Here is a 22442-nt window from a genome sequence, read left to right as displayed (position 1 = left end):
TTGTCAATGCGGGATTCAGTTGGCACTTTGGGCAGTCAGAGCTAAGGTGTAGTGCATCGGACTCTTGTTACCTGGTAGCGTTAAAGGTACTTTTTGGGTCACTGTGCAGGTTATCAGCTACCCCAGCATGCTGAGTTTTATTAGCACCAGACAGACTTCCTAACAACTAATTTGGAAAAAGGTCACTTGACTACTCGCTATGGAATTTAGATCAGGCCAGACTTTCTAGGTGGAAACCAGTTTATATGATACTTGACAATTCCTGCATCCAGAAGTGATTTGAAAAAAAACTGATGTCTTGTGAGCTGAAAGAAGAACAGGAGTACTTGTGGCACCTTAGAGACTAACTTGTGAGCTGAGTTCTCGCTTCATAATTCTTGGAACTCAGTTGTTCTTTGCAGCTCTTGATACTTAAGATGTGTCTTGGATTCTGGTGATCTAGCTTCAAAATGACAGGTTTCAGAGTAGCAGCCATGTTAGTTTGTATCCACAAAAAGAACAGGAGTACTTGTGGCACCTTAGAGACTAACAAATTTATTTGAGCATAAGCTTTTGTGGGCTACATCCCACTTCTTCGGATGCATGGAATGGAACATATATTGAGGAGATATATACACACATATAGAGAGTATGAAAAAGTGGGAGTTGTCTTACCAACTCTGAGAGGCCAATTAAGTAAGAGAAAAAAACTTTTGAAGTGATAATCAAGATGAGTTTCTTACTGACTTTTCGGTGGTGTGGGTCACAAGATAGCCCATGAAAATAATATTCTCATTTCTGTCAAATCTTTTAGTATTCTTGCTAAGTAGAAAGATGTCTTGTGACCCTTAGCACAGCACCAGCTAACAGGCTAGGCTGTCTATTTACCTTTTGCAAATTTTACTTTGGCTGAATCTGGCTGTCAGTGACAATCCAAAAATGCAGCACAGCTTTGATACTATGCAGCCTAAGAGGATAGAGAATGTAAATTAGATTGGGTGCGTATAACATAAGCTAAGACTGGATGCTACCCATGCAAGCAAATCATTCTGCCATATATTTCTCATGGAGTGTATTTACAGTGCTAGATTGGAGCATATTTTAATCCATGTGTAGGTTGCCTCATTATGCTGCATTCTTTCCTTTCTTGATTCTCATTTTTGTTTTGTATACAGAGGTGCAGACAGGGTTTGAAATGTGCTGTGGCTGAAGATGGTGCTCTGTTTATCTTGTTAAAATGTGGCTTGTTTCTGCAATTGCTTACTCTATTCTTCAGCAGTGCAAATGTTGAGCAAAACATTTTTGTTATTAGCTATCTAATTTTCAGGAAAAAAATGGAACTTTGAATTTTGGATTGTCTGCTATAGGGGAACTTCTTCATGATAGAGAGGTCACATGGTATCACCTCTACTAACACACTTGTCTTTGCAGGCCATGGAAATTTACCTGCCAGTGTGTCCTTTTAAATATGCATTTTGCAGTGTAGTGAATATAGGCTCCAACACTGGAGCAGCTGAGCTTATAAATTCAAAAGGTGATCTAATTCTCCTATTTCTCTCCCACCCCCTACATCCTTTCTCTTTCCACATTTGGCCTTGTTTGAAGTTTTTATCCTTTCAGCACAGGTAGCTCCCCTCTTTAAAATTTGCAAATGTTCTTTTAAAAACAAATGGAGTTGCAATGAAATTAAAACACTTGTGTTGCATTCAAAGAACATGTTATATTGAGGAAAATGCCAGCAAAAGTAACAGTTCATTGCCCTAATGTGGCTCTAAACAGAGGACCTTAAACTTGCAATTAGTTTATTGGTGAGAATTCTCAGCAAGATGGGAAGTTTAGAACAGTAGCTGGGAGTTCCAACGTGTGTGTGTGTGTGTGTGTGTGTGTGTGTGAGAGGCATGTGTGCGCACACAATTCAGGTTAAACTTGAAGAGCTGGATTTCTGAAGTGTGGAAAACCAGAGAAGGTAGTCAAACTACCTTCTCTCTTCCCTGTAGAGATTCAAGAATCCCATCATTCCTTTTTGTTGGAACAACAAATATGTACTCTATAGAAAAACATTTTAAACTTTTTTCATATGTACATCTCATATTTTAAATGTGACTTCCATGTTAATTTTTGCTGTCCATGTGCTATAGCTTCATGGTCTAGGCATGTGATATGTTTGGGAAGACGTGCTGGTTCTGTGCTTAGGTGGGGGAGTTGGCCACTTGAGTGGAAGAATAGCATCCAATCCTTTGAGGTGCTGAGTAACTTAGGATTTGGTCTTATAATGAAGAGTGGAGAATAACTAATTGGTTACCTGTTAACCATCTCACAAGAGTTTGTAAGATTCATTGATGTATGATTAAAGAGCCATAAAGAAGTGGCACTATCATGTATGATTATGGAACTCAAAGTTATGGTCACAGTCTAAAATAAAGCTATATATTATGGATAGATATGGTTGCAGTGTGCTTCTGCTCTGAATTTCCTGTGTTCCTAACTGTATAGAATATTAGATTTTAATTTTTTTAACATTGAAACAACTGATGTAATATGATTCTGGTTTATGGATTTTATACAGGGTTGGGAGGGAATTGAGTTCCTACTAGAAGTCCTGTTGCATCCTTAAGGATTGAATGGTTGTCCTCCTTCCATAGTCGAATGAAACTGATTAGGTTTGCATCATCTTTGCAGGCATTGTACAGTATAGGAGGAACAGCACTCCCCAGGATATTTTCTCACAAGGAGAGATGGTGGTGAATCCAGATGTGTGCTGCAGGAAAATCTAGTATGTTTGCATTTAAATTTAACTCTGTCTGGACCATATATGAAAAGGCAATGTCTCTGTGGTTGTCCATCCAACCTAAGAAGTCTCTTGAAGTGAGTTGTTGAAAAGATTCTTGCCTTTTGAGTTGGGATTGTGAGCTTTGAAGCAAGGTAGCATAGAAACAATTACTTCTGCAGCTTGGTTACAGTGAATGATAAACTCAACAGAAGAAAATGTTGTGTGCTGTTGATTGCTCGTGAGGGAGCTGTAACAGTGGAAAGGTATCTTCAGAGACCAGTTCCCTGAGCACAGTTTTGATACTCCACTGCCCAGAGCAGACTTATTTCTTCAGGATACCCGAGTAGAAGGCTGAAAAAGCAGATCATCACTAGCAATTACAGCTATCCTGTGGGGCAGATCAATCAGTAACACTTCTCATTTGTTGCTTGACATTTTGAGATGAATGTTCTAGAACAATGGCTCTCAATCCTTCTAAACTACTGTACCCCTTTCAGTAGTATAATTTGTCTTGCATACCCCCAAGTTTCACCACACTTAAATATTACTTGCTTACAAAATGAGACATAAGTGTAACAGCACACTATTACTGAAAAAATGCGTACTTTCTCATTTTTACCATAGAATTATAAAATCAATTGAAATATAAACATTGTACTTACATTTCATTGTATCGTATATAGAACAATATAAACAAGTAATTGTATGAAATTTTAGTCTGTACTGACTTCAATAGTCCTTTTTATGTAGCCTGTTGTAAAACTAAGCACATATCTAGATCAGAGGGCTAGGGTCCTGCAGACAAAATACTGTGATTCGCTGTCAGAATTCAAAAGTAATGGACTAGGACCCAGGAGACCTGGCTTCTATTCCCAGCCTTGCCACTGGTCTGTTGTGACTGTGGGCAGGTCATTTTCACCTCTCATTTCCATATCTGTAAAATGAGGATGATACTTCCCTCTTTGAAGTGCTTTGAGCTCTACTGAGGAAAAATACTATATAGGAGCTAGATGATATTGTTACCCATGAAAATTGTGCATCCCAAGGGCTGTTGGGTGGTGGCTCACTGACTGAAGTAGATAAGCACCAACAACATGCAGTGACTGGTTTAGAAATGCCTAAAGTGTTGAGAGGTGTCTGGCCTGCCCCAAGCTGCTGCCAAAGGAGACAAGTGGCTTGGAACAGCACATCCCCTCTCATAGGAGCCAAGCCTTTGCTCTTCAACTTCGGAGCAGAGGAATTCAGGCCCTCCAAGGGGGACACCTCAGCTGGTGCCTCAGGAAAGAAATGGCTCTTGATGAAGGGCTGGAGGAGACCTGGTACCCCTGGAACTGTGGGTCCATGTGATCTGGAAAGGGGAGGAGGTTTGGGGACAGGTGTAGAGAAGCTGGACCCCATGGGGCGGTGGGCGACTCTGCTAACCTCTGAAGACACTGGGAAAAGGGGTATAGAATGGGCCCCGTAGGGCTCTAACTATTCTGAGCGCCTTTGTCTGGCACATGGAAGGGGGTGCCTCCCTTCCAGGGGCGAGGGGAGGCGGGGGCTGGTGGCGTCGGCTGCAGCGTTCTGCGCTCCGCCCTTGGAGGAGGAGGTGCCTGCTTCCCAGCCGGGGATGAAGCGCCCCGCCCGCTGTTGCAGCTGAGCCGGGTCGCGGCCGCCCGGGTGAGTGTCTGGCTTGGTCTGCCGTGGACCAGGAAAGCTGGCGGGATAATTGCCTGTCCCGGAGTAATGGCGGGGCCTAGCGTCCGGGAGGAGGGGGGGGGGGGGGCGGAGGAGACTGCGAGGATAAACAATGCCGGGCGGGCGGCCTGCTTCGCCGCATCAGGCCTCCGAGCTGAGCATTAGGGGCTGCACTGAGCCGTAGCTCCGGGCCCAGAGTCTTTCCATTCGTGGAACCACTCTGTTTTGGCTGCAGGGAGACTGCTTATAAAATGTCTCCGAGCTGCCGCATCTGGAGGAGGTGGGGCCCTGCTGGAGAGTTTGGGAGGGAGGGCGTTTGTGGCCTCGTGTGTGTTTGGGCAGGGGGAATCTGGCAGGAAAATGAGTTGTTTATTGGCTGGGGGAAGGTTAGGCCTGAGGATCTGGCAGAGTTTGAGGGATAGCTTGCTGGAAAGCCTGGGTGAGAGGGGTTAAGCAAGAAGTCCAGCTGGGTGACAGCTCTAGCTGTTGAGGGGGGGAGGGTGGCTGTGTGTGAACTAGACTGGGGTTGGAGGGTGTCTCCATATGGGAGGGGGAGGCAGCTGGTGATCATATAGGGGTTCTTGCTAGGGGTGATTCCTATGTTTGACGTGCTGGTGAAGGAGGATTCAGTCCCCCTCAGCCTAACATATTTAAAGGTTCTCATGGCCTGTAGCTTTGTAAACACTCAGGTGGGGGAGGGGAGGCAAGGCAGTCTGTAAGTAGTGACCCACCAGCATTTGGAGCTCTTATATCTAGCATTAGAATTTAGCCTACTTGTTCCGAAGTTGATCACATTTTGTCCTTCCTTCCTTCTCCTCCCGCCCTCCCCCTTTCCATTTGCTTTTAATGTTGGCCTTGTTTCAGATTTTATTCTTACAGCACAAATCACTCTTGCTTTCTTAGCCAGGATGAAAAGTCAGTTTGCTTTGGCTCACCTCAGTAACTTGTATATATTCTTTCTAGAGTGCATCTAAATTGCATTCAAAGGGCACATTTAGGAAAAGTTACATTTTCTGGAATTTCTTTCAGTTTTCATTCTTCAGTACATAGCAGTAATGTGATTAAATTTGCATTTTGCTCTTTTTTTGGTGAGTTCTCAGCAAGACAGATATAGAACAAAGTTATTGAATACTAGAGGGGAGACTTACTAAGAACACCTTATTGCTGGACATCTTAGGGCTTGTCTACACTGGCACGTTACAGCGCTGCAACTTTCTTGCTGAGAGGTGTGAAACACCCCCCCACCTCTTCTCCCCTCCTCCCCCCCAGCGCTGTAACGTGCACCAGCACTGGGAGCTATTCCCCTCGTGGAAGTGGGTTTTTTATAGCACTGGGAGAGCTCTCTCCCAGCGCTGGTGGTGCGACTACACAGCCACATTAAAGCGCTGCTGCATTGCTAGTGAAGATATGCCATTAGTATATAGCTATCTTGCCTCTTCAGCTGAGAGAAACAACCTTATTCAACTGTCTTTGCCATCATGTTTGGAGTTCGTTTCTCCCTGTCTGCGTTACCTGTTTGCTTCCTTCCATTGAGGACTTGTGCTGTGCGTTTCCATAATCTTTGGGCACGATTTTTTCAAGATAGTTGTCATCCTGCAGATTGCTTAATGAGATTCTCTCTATCCTCCCAAAACAGTACCCAGCCCTCTTCCATTGCCGAGGAATAACCAATCATTGACTTAAAGCAGGGGCGGGCAAACTTTTTGGCCTGAGGGCTGCCCGGCCCCCACCTCCTATCTGACCCCCCCCCTCATTCCCTGACGGCTGCTCTGGGACCCCTGCCCCATCTACACGCCCCTGCTCCATGTCCTCTGATGGCCCCTGGACCCCTTCTGCCCCATCCAACCCCTCCTCTCATTCCTGACTGCCCCCCTGGGATCCCTGCTCCATCCAACCACCCCTTCTCCCTGTCCCCTGACTTCCCCCAGAACCCCTGTCCCCCGCCAGCCCATCCAACCCCCCTCTCATTCCTGACTGCTCCCCCAGACTCCTGCCCCATCCAACCACCCCTTCTCACTGCCCCCTGCCGCTCCATCCAACCCCCCCTCCTTTCTGACTGCCTCCCGGGGACCCTTGCCCCCATTCAACCCCCTGTTCCCCTGACCCCTATCCACACCCCTGCCCTCTGACCACCACCCCAAACTCCCATGCCTGCTATCCAACCCCCCCCCCCCCCCATTCCCTGCCCCCTTACCGCGCTGCCTGGAGCACTGGCGATTGGCGGTGTCGGGCCACGCTGGAGTCAGGCCACGCTGCCGCCACCACAGATCACAGAGACCGGGTCAGGCTGGGTTCTGCAGCTGCGCTGCCCCAGGAGCTCACAGCCCTGCTGCCCAGAGCATTGCGCTGGCGGAGGAGGAGCTAGCTGAGGCTGCGGGGGAGAAGGAGACAGCAGTGGAGGAGCCGGGGGCTAGCCTCCCGGGCCAGGAGTTCAAGGGCCGGGCAGGACGGTCCCGCAGGCCGTAGTTTGCCCACCTCTGACTTAAAGCCTGCTAGTGTTTCTCTTTAATCATCTTGAGAAATTTTTACTGAATGACATGGTTAAAGTTCCCCTGATTTCTCATTGCTCCTCTTGCAGGCATCAAGAGGTCAGGACTGGTAATGGGGCTCCAGTTTCTCACTTAGTAACATAGAACCTGCTACGCAAGCCCAAAGAGTTCTAACTAGGTATTATTTATTACTCTGGTCTGATTGAACAGACTATAGTTCTTGGATTAGGGAGATCTTACACACTCAATTTTTCTGTTGCCCCGTTGAGAGTTATAAAATAAATGCTAGGTATCTGCTGCTCTGATCTCTTGGGTTTTCTGAAGAACTTTTCTATCAGGCTATTTTAGTATGTTCAGATTTTAGCTTAGGTGAAACTTGAGGCTCAGATGCCATGGTGATGAAACTCACAAATATTGTAAATGTGATAAAACTTTAATCTAGTTCAAGTAAAACTTGGCATTTTCAGAGCTAGAAATTAAACATGACTTGAAACTGCTGTAAAACAAGTACGTGTGGACAGTTAATCCAGTCCTGTCAATGCAGTGTGTAGTCATCCCTTCAGGAAGAAGGGAACAACCTGAATTGGCAGGTCTAATCTCAGCTGGTTCATTCAACTAATATTGTAGCTTTCTTTATGGTGGGCAAAACAGTGCCTCCACTGCAGGAGAAACTTTAGTGGCTTAATTTTTTTTAATACTTCAGAGAGCCTCCTTGGAAATTGACTTGATCTGACCAATTTCTCAGAATTTAATGTTTTTAAATGATCTTCTAGAAAAGTTTGCTTTTAACTTGTAAGAGTACAACAGCGTTGAAACAGTAGGTATCTACTCTTTTGGAACAGTAATGTTTTGATACTGAAGTGGTGGGGAGTCATATAAATACTGCGATAGCAGCAGCAGATGTCAGTTCCAGTAATGTGTCCATTCTGGCTTAGGACAAACTAGTCCTCTTGTTGGTATTTGCACTTGTCATGGCGGTCGCCGGTCGTTTGCAAGGTGAAACAGTATTATTTTTGCTAAATAAGTTCTGTTTCTAAACATCTCAAAACCAAATGTCTTCACTATTTGCATCTTCAAGATTTTAAGAGCCAGGTTTAGGTAACAGAACTAAGGCTTTGGCTACACTGCAGACTTCTGCTAGCATAGTTATGTCGCTCAGGGGTGTGATCCCTGACCAACATAGCTGCACTGGTAAAAGTCCCTGGTGTAGATGTAGCCAAACCAGTAAAGTGCAGTTTTGCCATTATAGTTGCATCCACACTAGGGGCGCTTTGGCAGTATAATACACTGTCACTCTTACTATAGACATGGCCTAAGTTTCTAGTTAAATTTGGCAGCCAACTGTTGCTCTTCAATGTTACTCCAAACTTTCACTTGACAGCCTCTTCCTCATTATGTCACAAACTTTGGGCAGTTTGTCAACAGCTTTATAATGTTCTCTCAGCATTTCCCACTTTAACACTTTCTTATGTCTCTTGGAATCCTCCAAGTGTTAGCCTTGTGTTAGTCATAGGGTCTGGTCTGTGCCCCAGCCTGTAACAAGTCTCATGGTAGGGGCCCATTTAGTGTGCTGGGCCCCAAGGACCCATGGAGTTCCACATGGGCAGGCCCATAGTCTCCAGGACTCTGAGACTAGGCCTTTGGCACCAGGTATTCCTATCTCTCTCTCTGGCTCTCTGCAGTAAATCCAGCCAAGCCAGAGTCCTGCACCAGGCTTGTACTATACCCCTTCAGGGCATGACACACCAGGCTTGTACTGTACCCCTTCAGGGCATGACACACTCATTGTGTATTTACAGTGAAACAGGCAGCCTTTTCAAAACAAGGTAACATATGTTAGTCACCTGGCGCATACACAAGCTGAAAGTCCTTAACTTCTGCCTCTCTGTGCTAATCTAAGTCATAGTCGACCCAGGTTAAACCAGTGCCATGATGAGCCAGCCAAGCTGTGATAGACTCCATCTCTTGCTCTCCCTCTCCCCCTTGTCTGTCTCCCCAGGGTTTTCTGCTGTTTGATCTTCAGTCATTGGACATCTTTGTCTTGCTGGTTGCTCTGATTCAAGGTCAGTTTCAGACAGTTTTATCACCCTGTTCATGACAACCAGATGATACCCTACCTCATGCCTTCTATGCTGTCTGACCGGGAGACATACTTTTTTACAATGTGAAGTGCAGAGGGAAACTGAGGCACACATAAGATTCATAAATATTGCAGAAAATTCCCCTTGCCACATCTTTCCTCCCCTCTCTTGCCTATAAACTATCTATAAGGTCTTTAGACATACCCCTTTCCTTGACATCCTTTATAGGTCAACTGCTATGTATTATAGGAGCTTGTCCAGCCAAGAGTTGCTAGGGAGGGTTTGCCTTTCATCTCTGCAAATGAATCTGGGGATTTGAAGTTATAAATGTCTTATTGATCAAGCCAAAACCAAACTAGTCTTGCAAAACTTTCTTCAGTTGATTAGCAGGCTTTCATTTTTTGGATAGTGTTGAATTGTAACAATTGACTTTGAAAGAACTAGAATCTGTTCTTTATTTGAACTTCTTTCATCCTATTTACTAGTGAAACTAGTTGGGAAAGTTCCAGAGATAAAACACTTCATTCTTGCAAATCTATTAGTAATAAAGCAGTCTTAGTATAGCATGCATTGTTCCCTATGGAGGCTAATTGCTATTTAGATGTTAGAAAGTCTGAGGTGGCATTTACATGCTTCCTGTAAGAAGTCTTCAGATAATAAAAGCAGAACCTTAATTGCAAATGAGGCCTTCGGAGTATCCTACAATACTTGAAAAATTGGAGAGGCATGCTGAGTAGCAGACACTGGAGCTGTCTGAAGTTTGGGGAAGACCACGCTGCATCTGTTTACATTTGGTTCCTTTCTGGATGGTTACCTTCACAATTATAAGGGCTAGAAACAATCCCTCACACACTTGGGAAGCTTCCCACTTGTTACTGGTAAATGTATTTTTCAAACCCTTACTTTAGTACACACAAGCATTGTGGGAAATGTGGGTCTTTGGCAGGGCAGGATTAATCTTTTGTGGGCCTGGCACCACTTGCCTGGAGGGGCCCAGCCAAGCCCCCCCCCCCACTATTTCCCCGCGGCGCTTCCCCCTCCCCACCCGACTGCCGAGACTGGCCAGGCTTCTGCACCAGTCCCAGGTGGCTCAGCTCTGGGGAGACAGCTGGGGCCCCACAGATAGTGGGGAGCTGGAGATGCACTGGGGTCTGGCCAGGGGGCTGAGAGGAGCAAGTGATGGGGGGAAGGGACAGGGGGTGCCAGCAGGCTGGCAGAGTCTCAGGGTGCAGTGTTATCTTTAATCTACTTTTAGGAGTAGGTGAAAAATAACAGGTAGTTCAGAGAGATTTTGGTGGAAGAGGGGGATCAGTATAAGGTGTAGGAAGAGAAGAGGTCAGATGTGGGTGCAAATTCAGTTACAGAATGCTGGTGATCTGGCTTGAAACAGAGGGGCTTTGACACCAGAAGGTGCATTAGTGAAACTGACCTTATTGTACTACAGTAACTCCTCACTTAACGTTGTAGTTATGTTCCTGAAAAATGCGACTTTAAGCGAAACGATGTTAAGCAAATCCAATTTCCCCATAAGAATTAATGTAAATAAAGGGGGTTAGGTTCCAGGGAAATTTTTTTCACCAAACTATATATTATATAGATATACACACAGTATACGTTTTAAACAAACAATTTAATACTGTTCACAGCTATGATGATTGTGAAGCTTGGTTGAGGTGGTGAAGTTAGAGGGTGGAAGAGGGAGGGATATTTCCCAGGGAATGCCTTGCTGCTAAATGATGAACTAGTACTCAGCTGAGCCCTCAAGGGTTAACACGTTGTTAATGTAGCCTCTCACACAAGGCAGCACGAACACGAGGGAGGGGAGACCACATAGCAGACACACACACACACACACACACACACACACACACACACCCCTTTTGTGGGAGAGAGAGATGCACACTGCCCCTTTAAGTAAGCTTGACCCACTCTTAAGTGCATTGTCTTTTTAAGTGGATCAGGAAGTTGAGACAGCAGCTGCTGCCCCAAGCTCTCTGTCTCTCTCTCTCCCTCTGTGTCCCCTCTCTGCTCTATATAGAGAAGGGGTAAGCGGGGTGCAGGAGCGGGGGGGGCACCCTGACATTAGCAGCTCCCTCCCTCCCCCCCTGCACAGCAAGCAGGAGTCTGGGAGCAGCCCCAAGGCGGAGAACAGGAGCAGCACATGACAGTGGGGGGAGGGATAGCCTGCTGAGCGGGTGCAGCACAGGGAAGTTAGGGGAGCGGGGAGCTGATAGGGGGGCTGCTGGTCTACCCTGGTTACAAGCCCCCACCAGCTAGCTGCAATGGGCTGCTCTTCCTGCAAGCAGTGGTTAGAAGGGAGCATTGCACAACTTTAAACAAGCATGTTCCCTAATTGATCAGTAATGTAACAACGTTAACCAGGATGAGTTTAAGTGAGGAGTTACCGTACCTCTTTGATGTGTGGGTTTTTTTAATGGTGCTTCTCCTGTGGAGTATGTGGGGGTTTTTTTGTTTTGTTTTAAATGGTACCTCCTTTAACACAAACTTCAAGGATTGAATTCTGCCTTAGATACAGAGTACCTTTTTGTGTTTAAGTTGATGGCTTATCCTACCTTATGTACCAAGGGAACAATTTGGTCAGTAGGCTGAAATTAAGCTCTGGTATAAATAGGTGAAATGCCCATTTAAATTGGTGAGTTGTATCCACTTACAAAAGGCTAAATTTGGCCCATAATCTAAATTAAATTGGCCAACGGGAATAGTAAACCCAGCCATTGTTGGCCATCCCACCCTCCTATGCATAGAATCTTAGAGTGATCTGGGGATGGCCTCTTTATTATTACTCTAATGTTTTTTTTAACTAAATAGGACAGGTCCCCATTTTTGTTGGCATCTTAAGTTTGATTTCTGTCTTTGCTGCTGCAAAACCAAACTTGCCCTATTTTCAATACCACTTAAGTAACTGCTGTTGCTGAAAAGGAAGAAAACAACCGCATCAGTGTTTGCAAACTGGGAAAGACAAATTACATAGTTACACTTTAGAATAGGTTTGCTACTTTGATTGTACTTTCTGCACATAAGCCTAATGTTGACTCTTTCACTGTGGAGACTGTGCAAATTAGCTGGTTTATGCATCCATAGTGAGAACAATCTTGAGCAATATCCATAGAAGCTGAGAGTATTTGAGTAGATCTTCCTGATTTAATTAAAAAAAAAGTGCTTGCGTTTATAAAGTAACTCTAGAAGATGGCCCACCTAGTATTATCTATTACTCTTCTTCCTGTTCTGCACATCCTAGTCGCTATTCTGGATTCTTTGCAACCGCTTCAAGTTGACCCTTTTCCAGATTCACTTCATCTGTTTGTATACAGAAACCTGGGAACTCTTCCCTTCCTGCTGCTGAATTTTCATTCTGCTGATTTCTTCTCCCTTGTAGCAGTATCCTTGGTTTATTTGCTGAGCAGTCAGATTAGTCACATAATACATCCAAGATGGGGATTGGGTCTGGATTGTCTGTGACCCATTCCTATTAGAGTTAAGAAACTTCTAGAAATATTTAAATGGATGTGAATTTGTAGCCCTAACTACAGTTAAAAAATTGACCTGCTGCTGTCAACTGTTAGCTCTGTGTCCCTCTGAACAAGTGATAAAACTAATTTGACTGCTAGCATAAATGGGTCTGTCCCTCTTTCAGCACTGTTCAAATCAATCATGCTTTTTTGTCAAGGCCCTAGAAGTGGCAGTCCTCCTTATACTAGCAAGTCAACTATTTTTAGGGTGCCTGTTGCTGACAATTCTTGTCAGCAATGAGCTAGCTTTCTAGTGTAGATAGGCACCTAGTCCTTTTTGGCTTTTTTTAAAAACTTCCTCAAACTCACTACACTTAGTCTGACTTCTGCGTGTCTTATTTCCCATTTGAAACTTTCCCAGACTGAGGCTTCAATCCCCTGGTATATAACAGATTACAGCATCAGTATTCTTTAACCTGTAACTGTTTAGTTGTCTTTCTTCTAAGGCTAGACAAATAGCATGGTCTTAGTGGTGGGTACCTAAATGTAATGGCTAGCTTAATTCCCACTCACCCTCAGCTACAAGGATTAGAATGTTCTTATGGAATATTGGATTTTCACTTTTATTTCTGTTGGAATAATAAACTGTAACTAGATGTAGCACCTTCTGAAACTGCCTGGCTTGTTGGAGTTAACTATATTTTTCTCTCCCCAGGAATTACTGTAACTATAGAGAGAACCTGAGGCACAATGGGAGACGATAGCGAGTGGATTAAACTGTCCATTGACCAGAAATGTGAACACAAGGTAGGAGAACTTGTCCATGGGAGCTGGCTTGGTCCATATACTTAGTGTGGGTGGTTGAATGCGGCTGCTGTACCTACTAAATACACCAAAGTGGGTAGAGTCTGGACAATCCCATGTTAAAGCATGCAATCTTATTTGAAACTGCCTCAGTTCTGTTAACAAAAGGGGGAACTGAAAGCTGAGTAGGATTTCTAGAGCAGAATTTGGTTGATAGCCTCTTCTTAATAAATCAATCGAAGTGTAGTGTCCAATATGTTAATGTTCCACACATGTGAAATGAATGTCCATGTCAGTTCCTCTGCAGTTGAACTGCTGCCAGGACCCTTGAGGAGTGATGGGAAGAATTGATATCAACCTGTAATCATTCTTTACCAAGAAGAAAAATGGATATATTATTTCCATGTTTCAGAGCAGCAGCCGTGTTAGTCTGTATCCGCAAAAAGAACAGGAGTACTTGTTGCACCTCAGAGAATAAATTTATTCCACTCTATATGCATCCGAAGAAGTGGGCTGTAGTCCACGAAAGCTTATGCTCTAATAAATTTGTTAGTCTCGAAGGTGCCACAAGTACTCCTATTATTTCCATGTCCACCTTCAAGTACAATAGAACCTCAGAGTTACGAACACCAGCGTTACTAATTGACCAGTCAACCACACACCTCATTTGGAACTGGAAGTACACAATCAGGGAGCAGCAGAGATGGGGGCGGGGAAGCAAATACAGTACAGTACTATGTTAAACATAAACTACTAACAAAAAAGGGAAAGCAGCATGTTTCTTTACATAGTAAATTTTCAAAGCTGTATTAAGTCAATGTTCAGTTGTAAACTTTTGAAAGCACAACCATAATATTTTGTTCAGCGTTATGAACAACCTCCATTCCTGAGGTGTTTGTAATTCTGAGGTTATACTGTAATGATTGAAGAGAAATCTTGAGGTTGCCAACACAGTGAGGATGTCTTGATATGTAGGAAAATAAAATTTTCAGAATTTAAATTGTTAGGCTAACACATTTGGTAAACCAATCAATTATTCAGTATGTACTAGGGTGACCAGATGTCCCGATTTTATCGGGACTGTCCCGATATTTGCTTCTTTGTCCCACGTCCCGACCAATGTTTGGTCGGGACACTGGACAAAAAAGAAATTTTGCCCTCCGCTCTGGCGCTCGCACCCCCCACCCCGGCTCCGTCCCCTCCTTCCCCCATTGGCTCCCTCCCCAAATCCCCGCCCTGGCCCCACCTCTTCCCCAACCACGCAGCATTCCTCCTCCCTCCCACGCTTGCAGCATAGCAGCGCAAGCCTGGAGGGAGGGGGTGGCGGTGGTGCCTGGATTCTGGAGCTGGTGAGTCAGCTCTGGCACCCGGGCAAAGGGGAGCTGGCAAGGGAGGGAGACGGGGGGGGCTCAGCTGTGAACCCCCCGCCGCGCTAGAGGGCTTCTGCCCGGGCTGCTGCACCCGGGGCCGGGAGCGCAGCCTGGAGGCTGCTGCAGCCCGCAGGGCAGCGCGGTGGGTCTGGTCGGGGGCAGCATGGAGCGGGCAGGGGCCAGGTGGGTGGTGTGGGGGCGTGGGCCAAATCCCTGCTGCTGCCTGGGAGCCCTGCGCCTCTCCCTCCCGCTCGCGGCTGCGGCTCCTTCCCGGCGGGAAGCACCCACCAGCCTGCCCCGCGCACATGCGGCGCACGTCCAGCTGCTCCTTCCCGGCAGGAGGGAGACTATGCGCGGGGGACCCGCGCCGCATGTGGCCGGGGCAGCGGGAGGCGCGTCCTGCTGGGAAGGAGCCGCAGCCGCGAGCGGGAGGGAGAGGCGCGGGGCTCCCTGGCAGCAGCGGGGATTCGGCCCCTGCCGCCCACCCGGCTCCTGCCTGCTCCGCGCTGCCCCCGCCCGGACCCACCGCGCCCCGCATATGCCCGTGGCGGGGCGGGAGGCTCCGCGGGGAGGGCAGCGTGCCGGGCCGGGGCCTGCTAATGCCCCAGGCCCCTTTAAAACTTTTTTTTGCTCCGCCCCCCTTTTTTTTGCTCCGCCCCATCCCGATATTTTATACTGCTAATCTGGTCACCCTAGTATGTACTAGGAGTTTGAGATTAGGTATGCATGTAACTTTGTGTATATGTACATTCTGTGGATTTTATTCCCACTTAAATCTCCTGACAAGTCTTACGTGGAGGAATTGAGTCTGATTCCAGTTGGCTGGCAAGTATAACTGAGCTGGGAGGTCCTTAAGGCCAAAGTGAATTGTACTCAACCTTTGAATTTAAGGAGCTTTTGCATCCTTGCACTCCATCTTACTGAACAAACTGGAAGAAAGGTAACCAAACACTTATGGGCAAATACTAAGGGTGATCAACTATTAAAAAAAAAAAAAAAAAAAATTTCCTTAAGATGTGTCTTCCATGCTTTCTTAACTGTGAAAACCTTTCCTACCTTCAAGAAAAGCTGCATTGGAATATAAAACACTTTCCAGACTCTCACTCCAGCTAAAATGGACATAGAATCACAAATTGAAGTTGGAAAAGACCTATTAGAATCACCTCCTCTCTAATCCAGGATTGTCCCTGCAGATATGACTGTTTGTTTTTATGTAGTACACTTTAGAAGTTGGTTTCTCATGAATTAAAGTGGGAGGCATCTATGCTTAGCCTGACATATATCAGTATAAGAATCTTGGAGATTCCCACAGCCACAAGACTTATGCTGATCTATAGAGCAGCGGTTCTCAAAGTTTAGCAGCCCTAGGACCTCCATTTTAATTTAAAAAATTTTGGGGACCCCCAAGCATCCCCTGCTCAGCCCTTACCCTGCCCACCGGTCGCTGTATCCCCCCTTCCTCCATGGCGCTCTCTTCCCCATCCTCACTCACTTTCACAGGCTGGGGCAGGTGGTTGGAGTGCAGGAGAGGGTCTGGGGTGCGGGCTCTGGGAAGGAGTTTTGGTGTGGGAGGGGGTGCGGGCTCTGAGTATGGAAGGGAGTTTGGGTGCGGGCCCTGGGCAGGAGCAAGTGGTAGGGGTGCAGGCTCCTGCTGGGCGGCGCTTACCTCTGGTGGCTCCCGAAAGCGACCGGCACATCTCTCTGGCAGCAGCTCCTAGGTGCGGGGGCCAGGGGGTCTGTGTGCACTGCCCCTGCCCACAGGCACCGCCCCCACAGCTCCCATTGATCACAGTTCCTGGCCATTGGGAGCTGTGGCGTTGGAGCTTGGGGCGGTGGCAGTACAAGAGGGGGACTTCCCCCCCCTCCAGCCCCAGAACCACAGGGATGTGCCGGGAGCAGTGTGGAGCCAGAGCAGGTAGGAAGCCACTGCGCCCACTGCGCCGACAGACTTAGCGTAAAGGAGTTGAGGGAAGGAGTTAATCAGCAGGCTCCATGAGGTACCCTCAGGGACTCCCAGGGGTCCATGGACCCCAGTTTGAGAGATGCTGCTTTAGATGTTGTATTGTCTGACTTCTTATACTCAACCAAAAAATTGTCCTGTTTTTTCCCTCACTGGGAAGTTTCAAACTGCATCTCAGATGTTCTGTCTTGATGTGTGTCATCAAGTTGCATGCATTTTATGTTGAGATCATCCTTGGAAAGAGTGCTTTGGGATTATATAGTTGCCCAATTCATACAGAAAGAGAAGTTTTAAATACTGTTCTAAAATGTTCTTGTTTAGCTTGCATATTCTAAGTAATCTTGGCTGTATTCGTTTAAGGTAGCAGTGTTTTTTGTTTTTTGAAATTAAACGTGACCTAATATGTACTCTTCCGGACATACAGGCTAGGGCAGAATAAACAGTGTCTGTAACTGAATAAATGTATTAATCATAATTCTTGCCATGATCAAAATTAAACCAATTATACAAAGCTAGTACATACACTTAGGACCTGAAGCTGTACAAAATTCCTATTGAGGAATATAAGAATTCTGCACATAGAAGGCTTGCAGGATTAAACCCATTTTCAAACCTTCAGTGCAGTAACTAGCAATAATACCAGTGTGGGTAAAGCTAACTCTTACATGAACCTGATGTTTCTTCAATGGAAAATAGGCAGACTAGCTGCAGCTGGTATATCTACACAAATTTAATTCACAACTGATCTTCTATGTGCTTGCTATTCTTATCCTGTGCTTCCTTTGATCAGAGACAACTATTCCAGCTATGTACTGAGAAGGACAAATCTACACAAGTGATAATGAAAGTTAAATGGCAGGCGATTTAACTAAACACAGTGCCTAACTCATGACTTCTTTTCCTAGTTGTGGAAAGCCAGAGTGAATGGCTACGAAGAAGCTCTGAAGCTTTTTCAGAAAATAGAAGATGAGAAAAGCCCTGAATGGTCCAAGTATCTGGGACTAATAAAGAAATTTGTGACAGACTCCAATGCGGTGGCTCAGTTGAAAGGATTAGAAGCAGCACTTGCCTATGTTGAAAATGCTCATGTAGCAGGAAAGTAAGTCCTTTCTCCTTCCTAATGATATGTTTTTGTGATAGTTAACATGACCTTTCTAGGAGGAGCTAATTTGCCCTGTGCAGCTGCCACTTTCAGCGTTTCTACCATGTTTCCCATTTACTTCCTGATCTGAAGAAACTGTTTACTGGATGGCCAGTTGCTAATGACTCTGCTGTGCTGTGACTGTAACTTCTTGTATTCATAAGCTCTGTGACAAAACAGTGTGTTTAGTATTCTAAATCCTAAAAAAAATTTCTTTCTGAAACAGGAAAGACAAGTAAAATGCAATTGAATGTCATAAACTGGGATTCCTTTTCTCACTTGACCATAATGCATTAAGCAGTCTTATAAATTGAGAAGGGTAGAAGTGGAATAAAAAGTTCAAAGTTAAAAATCCTTCAAATGAAACTGCACTCCTCCTCAATTGACCTATATAGAGTGAGAAGAACACATAATTAGCTTTGGAGTCAAGGCTTAGATCAGATTGCCTGGATTATGTATGGTAAAAATACTGTGTGATTTTAGTTTTAATGTACAGAATCCCAGTAAGGTTATAAGAAATCAGGAGCTGCTGTTTGCATGGTAGCTGTTCCTTCAAACCTGCTGAGGTTTAGAAAAGAGCCATCTGGGTTAACTTTCTTCCTCCTGACGCAGGGTGGATTTGATTTAAATCACATTGATTTTAAATCACTAGTCAGGAAGACTTGATTTAATCATGGATTTCTACATAAAAGTGTTAAGTATCAGGGGGTAGCCGTGTTAGTCTGTATCTACAAAAACAACAAGGAGTCTGGTGGCACCTTAAAGACTAACAGATTTATTTGGGCATAAGCTTTCGTGGGTAAAAACCTCACTTCTTCAGATGCATAGAGTGAAAGTTACAGATGCAGGCATTATATACTGACACATGGAGACTTGCAGGGAGTTACTTCACAAGTGGAGAACCAGTGTTGACAGGGCCAATTCAATCAGGGTGGATGTAGTCCACTCCCAATAATAGTTGAGGAGGTGTCAATTCCAGGAGAGGAAAAGCTGCTTCAGTAATGAGCCAGCCACTCCCAGTCCCTATTCAAGCCCAGATTAATGGTGTTAAATTTGCAAATGAGTTTTAGTTCTGCTGTTTGAAGTCTGTTTCTGAAGTTTTTTTGTTCAATGATAGTGACTTTTAAATCTGTAATAGAATGACCAGGGAGATTGAAGTGTTCACTTACTGGCTTATGTATGTTACCATTCCTGATGTCCGATTTGTGTCCATTTATTCTTTTGTGGAGGGACTGGCCGGTTTGGCCAATGTACATGGCAGAGGGACATTGCTGGCACATGATGGCATATATAACATTAGTAGATGTGCAGGTGAGTGAGCCCTTGATGGTGTGGCTGATGTGGTTGGGTCCTCTGATGGTGTCGCCAGAGTAGATATGGGGACAGAGTAGGCAACGAGGTTTGCTACAGGGATTGGTTCCTGGGTTGGTGTTTCTGTGGTGTGGTGTGTAGTCACCAGCATCTGTTAGTCTTTAAGGTGCCACCAGACTCCTTGTTTACATAAAAGTGCATTCTTGTTGGTAGTTATAACCTTAATACATATTATTCACAACTCTGAGATAGATGAGACCCAAACTGGGTCTCTTTTACGGCCTACTGCCATTATAGGTTTTCCCTTCTGGTGAGAGAAGGTATGGTAGATCTCAAATCAATGAAGGCTAGACTCAGACCTCAAGACTCCTGGAATATTCTGCTCAAACAGTTTCACTTTTGTTTCTACTGCTTTTCCCTCCCTTCTCACATTTATCTCCAGACTACTACTCCTTGTCCAGATCTATTCTGCCCCCAACAACTATTCACTGAACTTTTTGAAACTTGTGTATTTCTCTCCTTGTCATAAGGAACTTACAGGAAATAGTGTGGGACAACTTGTTAGTTTTTTAATAATAAACAATTTTTTAATATGTAGTGAATTTTGTTAGTAGTCTAATCATTTCTAAACTTACGCTCTATGTTGCAGAAAAAGTAAAATGGGGAGGGGAAGTTTTGCAATTAAATGAGTCAACTTTCAGAATTTAACTGGAAAATTCTTATGCTCTAGAAATTTTTAGAAATCAAACAAATGGACTTTTTTTATCTCTAGTTCAAAACTAGTAACCCATTTCACCATGTTCGTTAGATGTAGCATTAGAAACTAGCATTAGAAGCATTAACCTTAACTCAGAACGTTAAGAAAACACAGCACACCAAGAAATTGTAAGTGATCTTCTCTTGTATACTGGAGAAGTTAAAATTGTCATGCTTTTGGGAATTGCCACATCAGGCTAGAGACAGCCAGAACTGGTTGTATAGTGAACAATGGTGTTCTAATATCGCTGTTTTTTAATTAAAAAGAACAGAAGTCTTTAGAATAGACTGTCCTTCCCAACCAAAGTGCAGTATTGCCAGCCGCAATAGTATCCTAGATTTCTCTTCAGATCGTATAAATCTTTTACCTTTCTCTGCTTCCATAGCCCAGGGTATATCTACATAGCAAAGAAAAACCCGGGACTGGCCAATGCCAGCCAACACTGGCTCATGGGGCTTTGGCTGCAGGGCTATTTCATTGTGTGAAGACTTCCAGGCTTGGACTGGAGCCCGGGCTCTAGGACCCTCCCACCCTGCAGGGTCGTAGAGCCCAGGCTCTAGTCCAAGCCTGGAAGTCTTCACAGCAATGAAACAGCACCGTAGCCTGAGCCCTGCAAGCCTGAGTCGGCTGGCGTGGACCAGTTGCAGATTTTTCTTGGCTATGTAGATGTACGTCCACTTTAAGTTCAGCTCAATGAAGAGAGCATCTGTGTTGGAAATTTTTACTCTATATTTCAAATGATAAAATTGAAGATGCGAAATATTAGTACCTCAGACGGGAGTTATATAAAAAGTCCTGTCAATAGTTTCAAAACTATAGCATATGCTAAATTCCAGCACTTGGAATATCCATCCTGATGGTGCATACCAGCATACTTTCCCTTATTAATTGAAGGAGGGATTTGGAAGAGAATCTTTTTTCCTCATCCCTCAAACCCACTCTTCTATGCCAACCTTCTATATTATCTAAAGATTTTTAAAAGAAGCTAAAGGACAGAACATATAATTCCATAACTGCTGTATATGAACCTCCCTCTTTTCCTGGTATCTCTTTGTACTATACTTAGATTGCAAGTTTCTTGAACATGGATTTGCATCTTTTTCTGTGTGAAGTAGTGTATACCTATGAGGGGGCAGTGTGTGTGTGTGTGTGTGCGCGTGTGCGTGTATGCATATATATAATTTCTCTCACACAACTTTTGGTGCTTTGGAACTCCTAAAACTAGTCTCCTCGGGTGTCATGCTGTTCTGCATGCATTGAAAAATTAGTGTGTGTGTGTGTGTGTATATATATATTTTATTTTATTTATTAGTGGTCCCCATTAGGGTGGGTTCCATTGTGCTAGCACTGTACAGTCCCTGCCATGAAAAGCTTTACAATCTTAAACAAGATACAACAGGCACATGAAACAAGCGTAGAGGTGGGGAACACTCGTTAGCTAGTAAACTGCATGTGTGGTACCTAGCCAAGTTCAGTAACATAGTGGAGCAAGTCTTTAGGGAATGTTATTGCCATGGTTATCCTAAATAGGATCTAGTTTCCAGAAGGTGAGGCTTGCTTAGTTATCTCAGTATTACTATGTGTGAATATGCCTCATGGGTCGTAGAACTAATTACGTTCGCTGTTCTGTCTGCTGAAAACTAAATATGTCATCTGTTTTCAGGACAACAGGAGAAGTGATTTCTGGAGTTGTAAATAAAGTGTTCAATCAACCTAAAGCCAGAGCAAAGGAGTTGGGTATAGACATATGTTTAATGTATATAGAAATTGAGAAAGGGGAACCTGTACAAGAAGAGCTGTTGAAAGGCTTGGACAACAAGAACCCTAAGATCATAGTAGCATGTATAGAGACATTGAGGAAAGCACTGAGGTAAGTTCTCTTGTTTCAACTCCACATGCTGTTAAGTAACAGATAATTTAGATAAGGCTGTAGGTGGCTCTGGAATTTGGTATTGTTGAATCTTCTAGATTGTAATGACTTCAGTGAACTGAACCTTTTTTAATGTCCGCATTTGCCCTGACAGGGACAGTGTGGGAATTAGTCATGTGAGTGTTTTCTCTGCAATTACTGTTCTTGTATCTTGATCAGTTTCAGTCTTGGCAATCTGTTTGCCAGACTTTGTTTAATGAAAACATTTTCTTGAATGTTAGGTCCAGAGCTATTTCCCAGCAGAACTATTGATTCCATGCTTGGGAACTTGCCTCTTCTGAACAGATAAAACAAAGTTGTTGAATGAACTAGAACAATTGTAAATAAATATCTTTGAGTTTAAAATAAAAATGGTTGTGTCCTCCCCACAAATGCTCCCCCTGCTGATTGCTAATGCATAAAATAATATCTATTAGTGTGGTGTTGATGAAACACTCTTCACTTGGGATATTAACAGCTTTCACTAAAGAATTCGATATTGTTCAGGTCAGTCCTAAAGCAAATTTTAAATATCTTTAATTGCATGCACACCAAACCAAAGGAAAGATGCGTCTTGTATTGCTTTAAAATAAATGATTGTGCAAGAACTGGTGAGCAAGGGAATTTGTGGGTCTGGCATAGTCTAGGAGTTTCTTAATAGGAAAGGCTATAACATACTACTGAAACTTCTCAGAAGCCCAATCAGTGTAAGTGTAAAATT

At 44.4% G+C, this 22442-nt stretch overlaps 1 protein-coding gene across 16 annotated transcripts in view; it reads left to right on the top strand.

Annotated features, from left to right (window-relative positions):
- Nucleotides 1–22442, top strand: part of CKAP5 (cytoskeleton associated protein 5) — a 92081-nt gene that overhangs the window by 929 nt on the left and 68710 nt on the right. For 9 of the 16 annotated variants that reach the window (XR_010601026.1, XR_010601025.1, XM_042849235.2 and 6 more), the window contains exons 2-4: nucleotides 13185–13276; nucleotides 17509–17702; nucleotides 21476–21682. Coding sequence is in view for 14 of the 16 variants with exons in the window: in XM_042849235.2 (XP_042705169.2) it covers nucleotides 13220–13276; nucleotides 17509–17702; nucleotides 21476–21682 (458 nt within the window). In the remaining 2 variants the exon portion in view is untranslated. The other 7 variants (XM_065595131.1, XM_024100690.3, XM_042849234.2 and 4 more) reach the window with 5 other exon arrangements.

This window comes from Chrysemys picta, chromosome 4 (assembly GCF_011386835.1).
Source record: "Chrysemys picta bellii isolate R12L10 chromosome 4, ASM1138683v2, whole genome shotgun sequence".
Taxonomy (NCBI): domain Eukaryota; kingdom Metazoa; phylum Chordata; order Testudines; family Emydidae; genus Chrysemys; species Chrysemys picta.
Note: the sequence above shows the minus strand (reverse complement) of the source record. Positions and strands in the feature narration are given on the sequence as shown.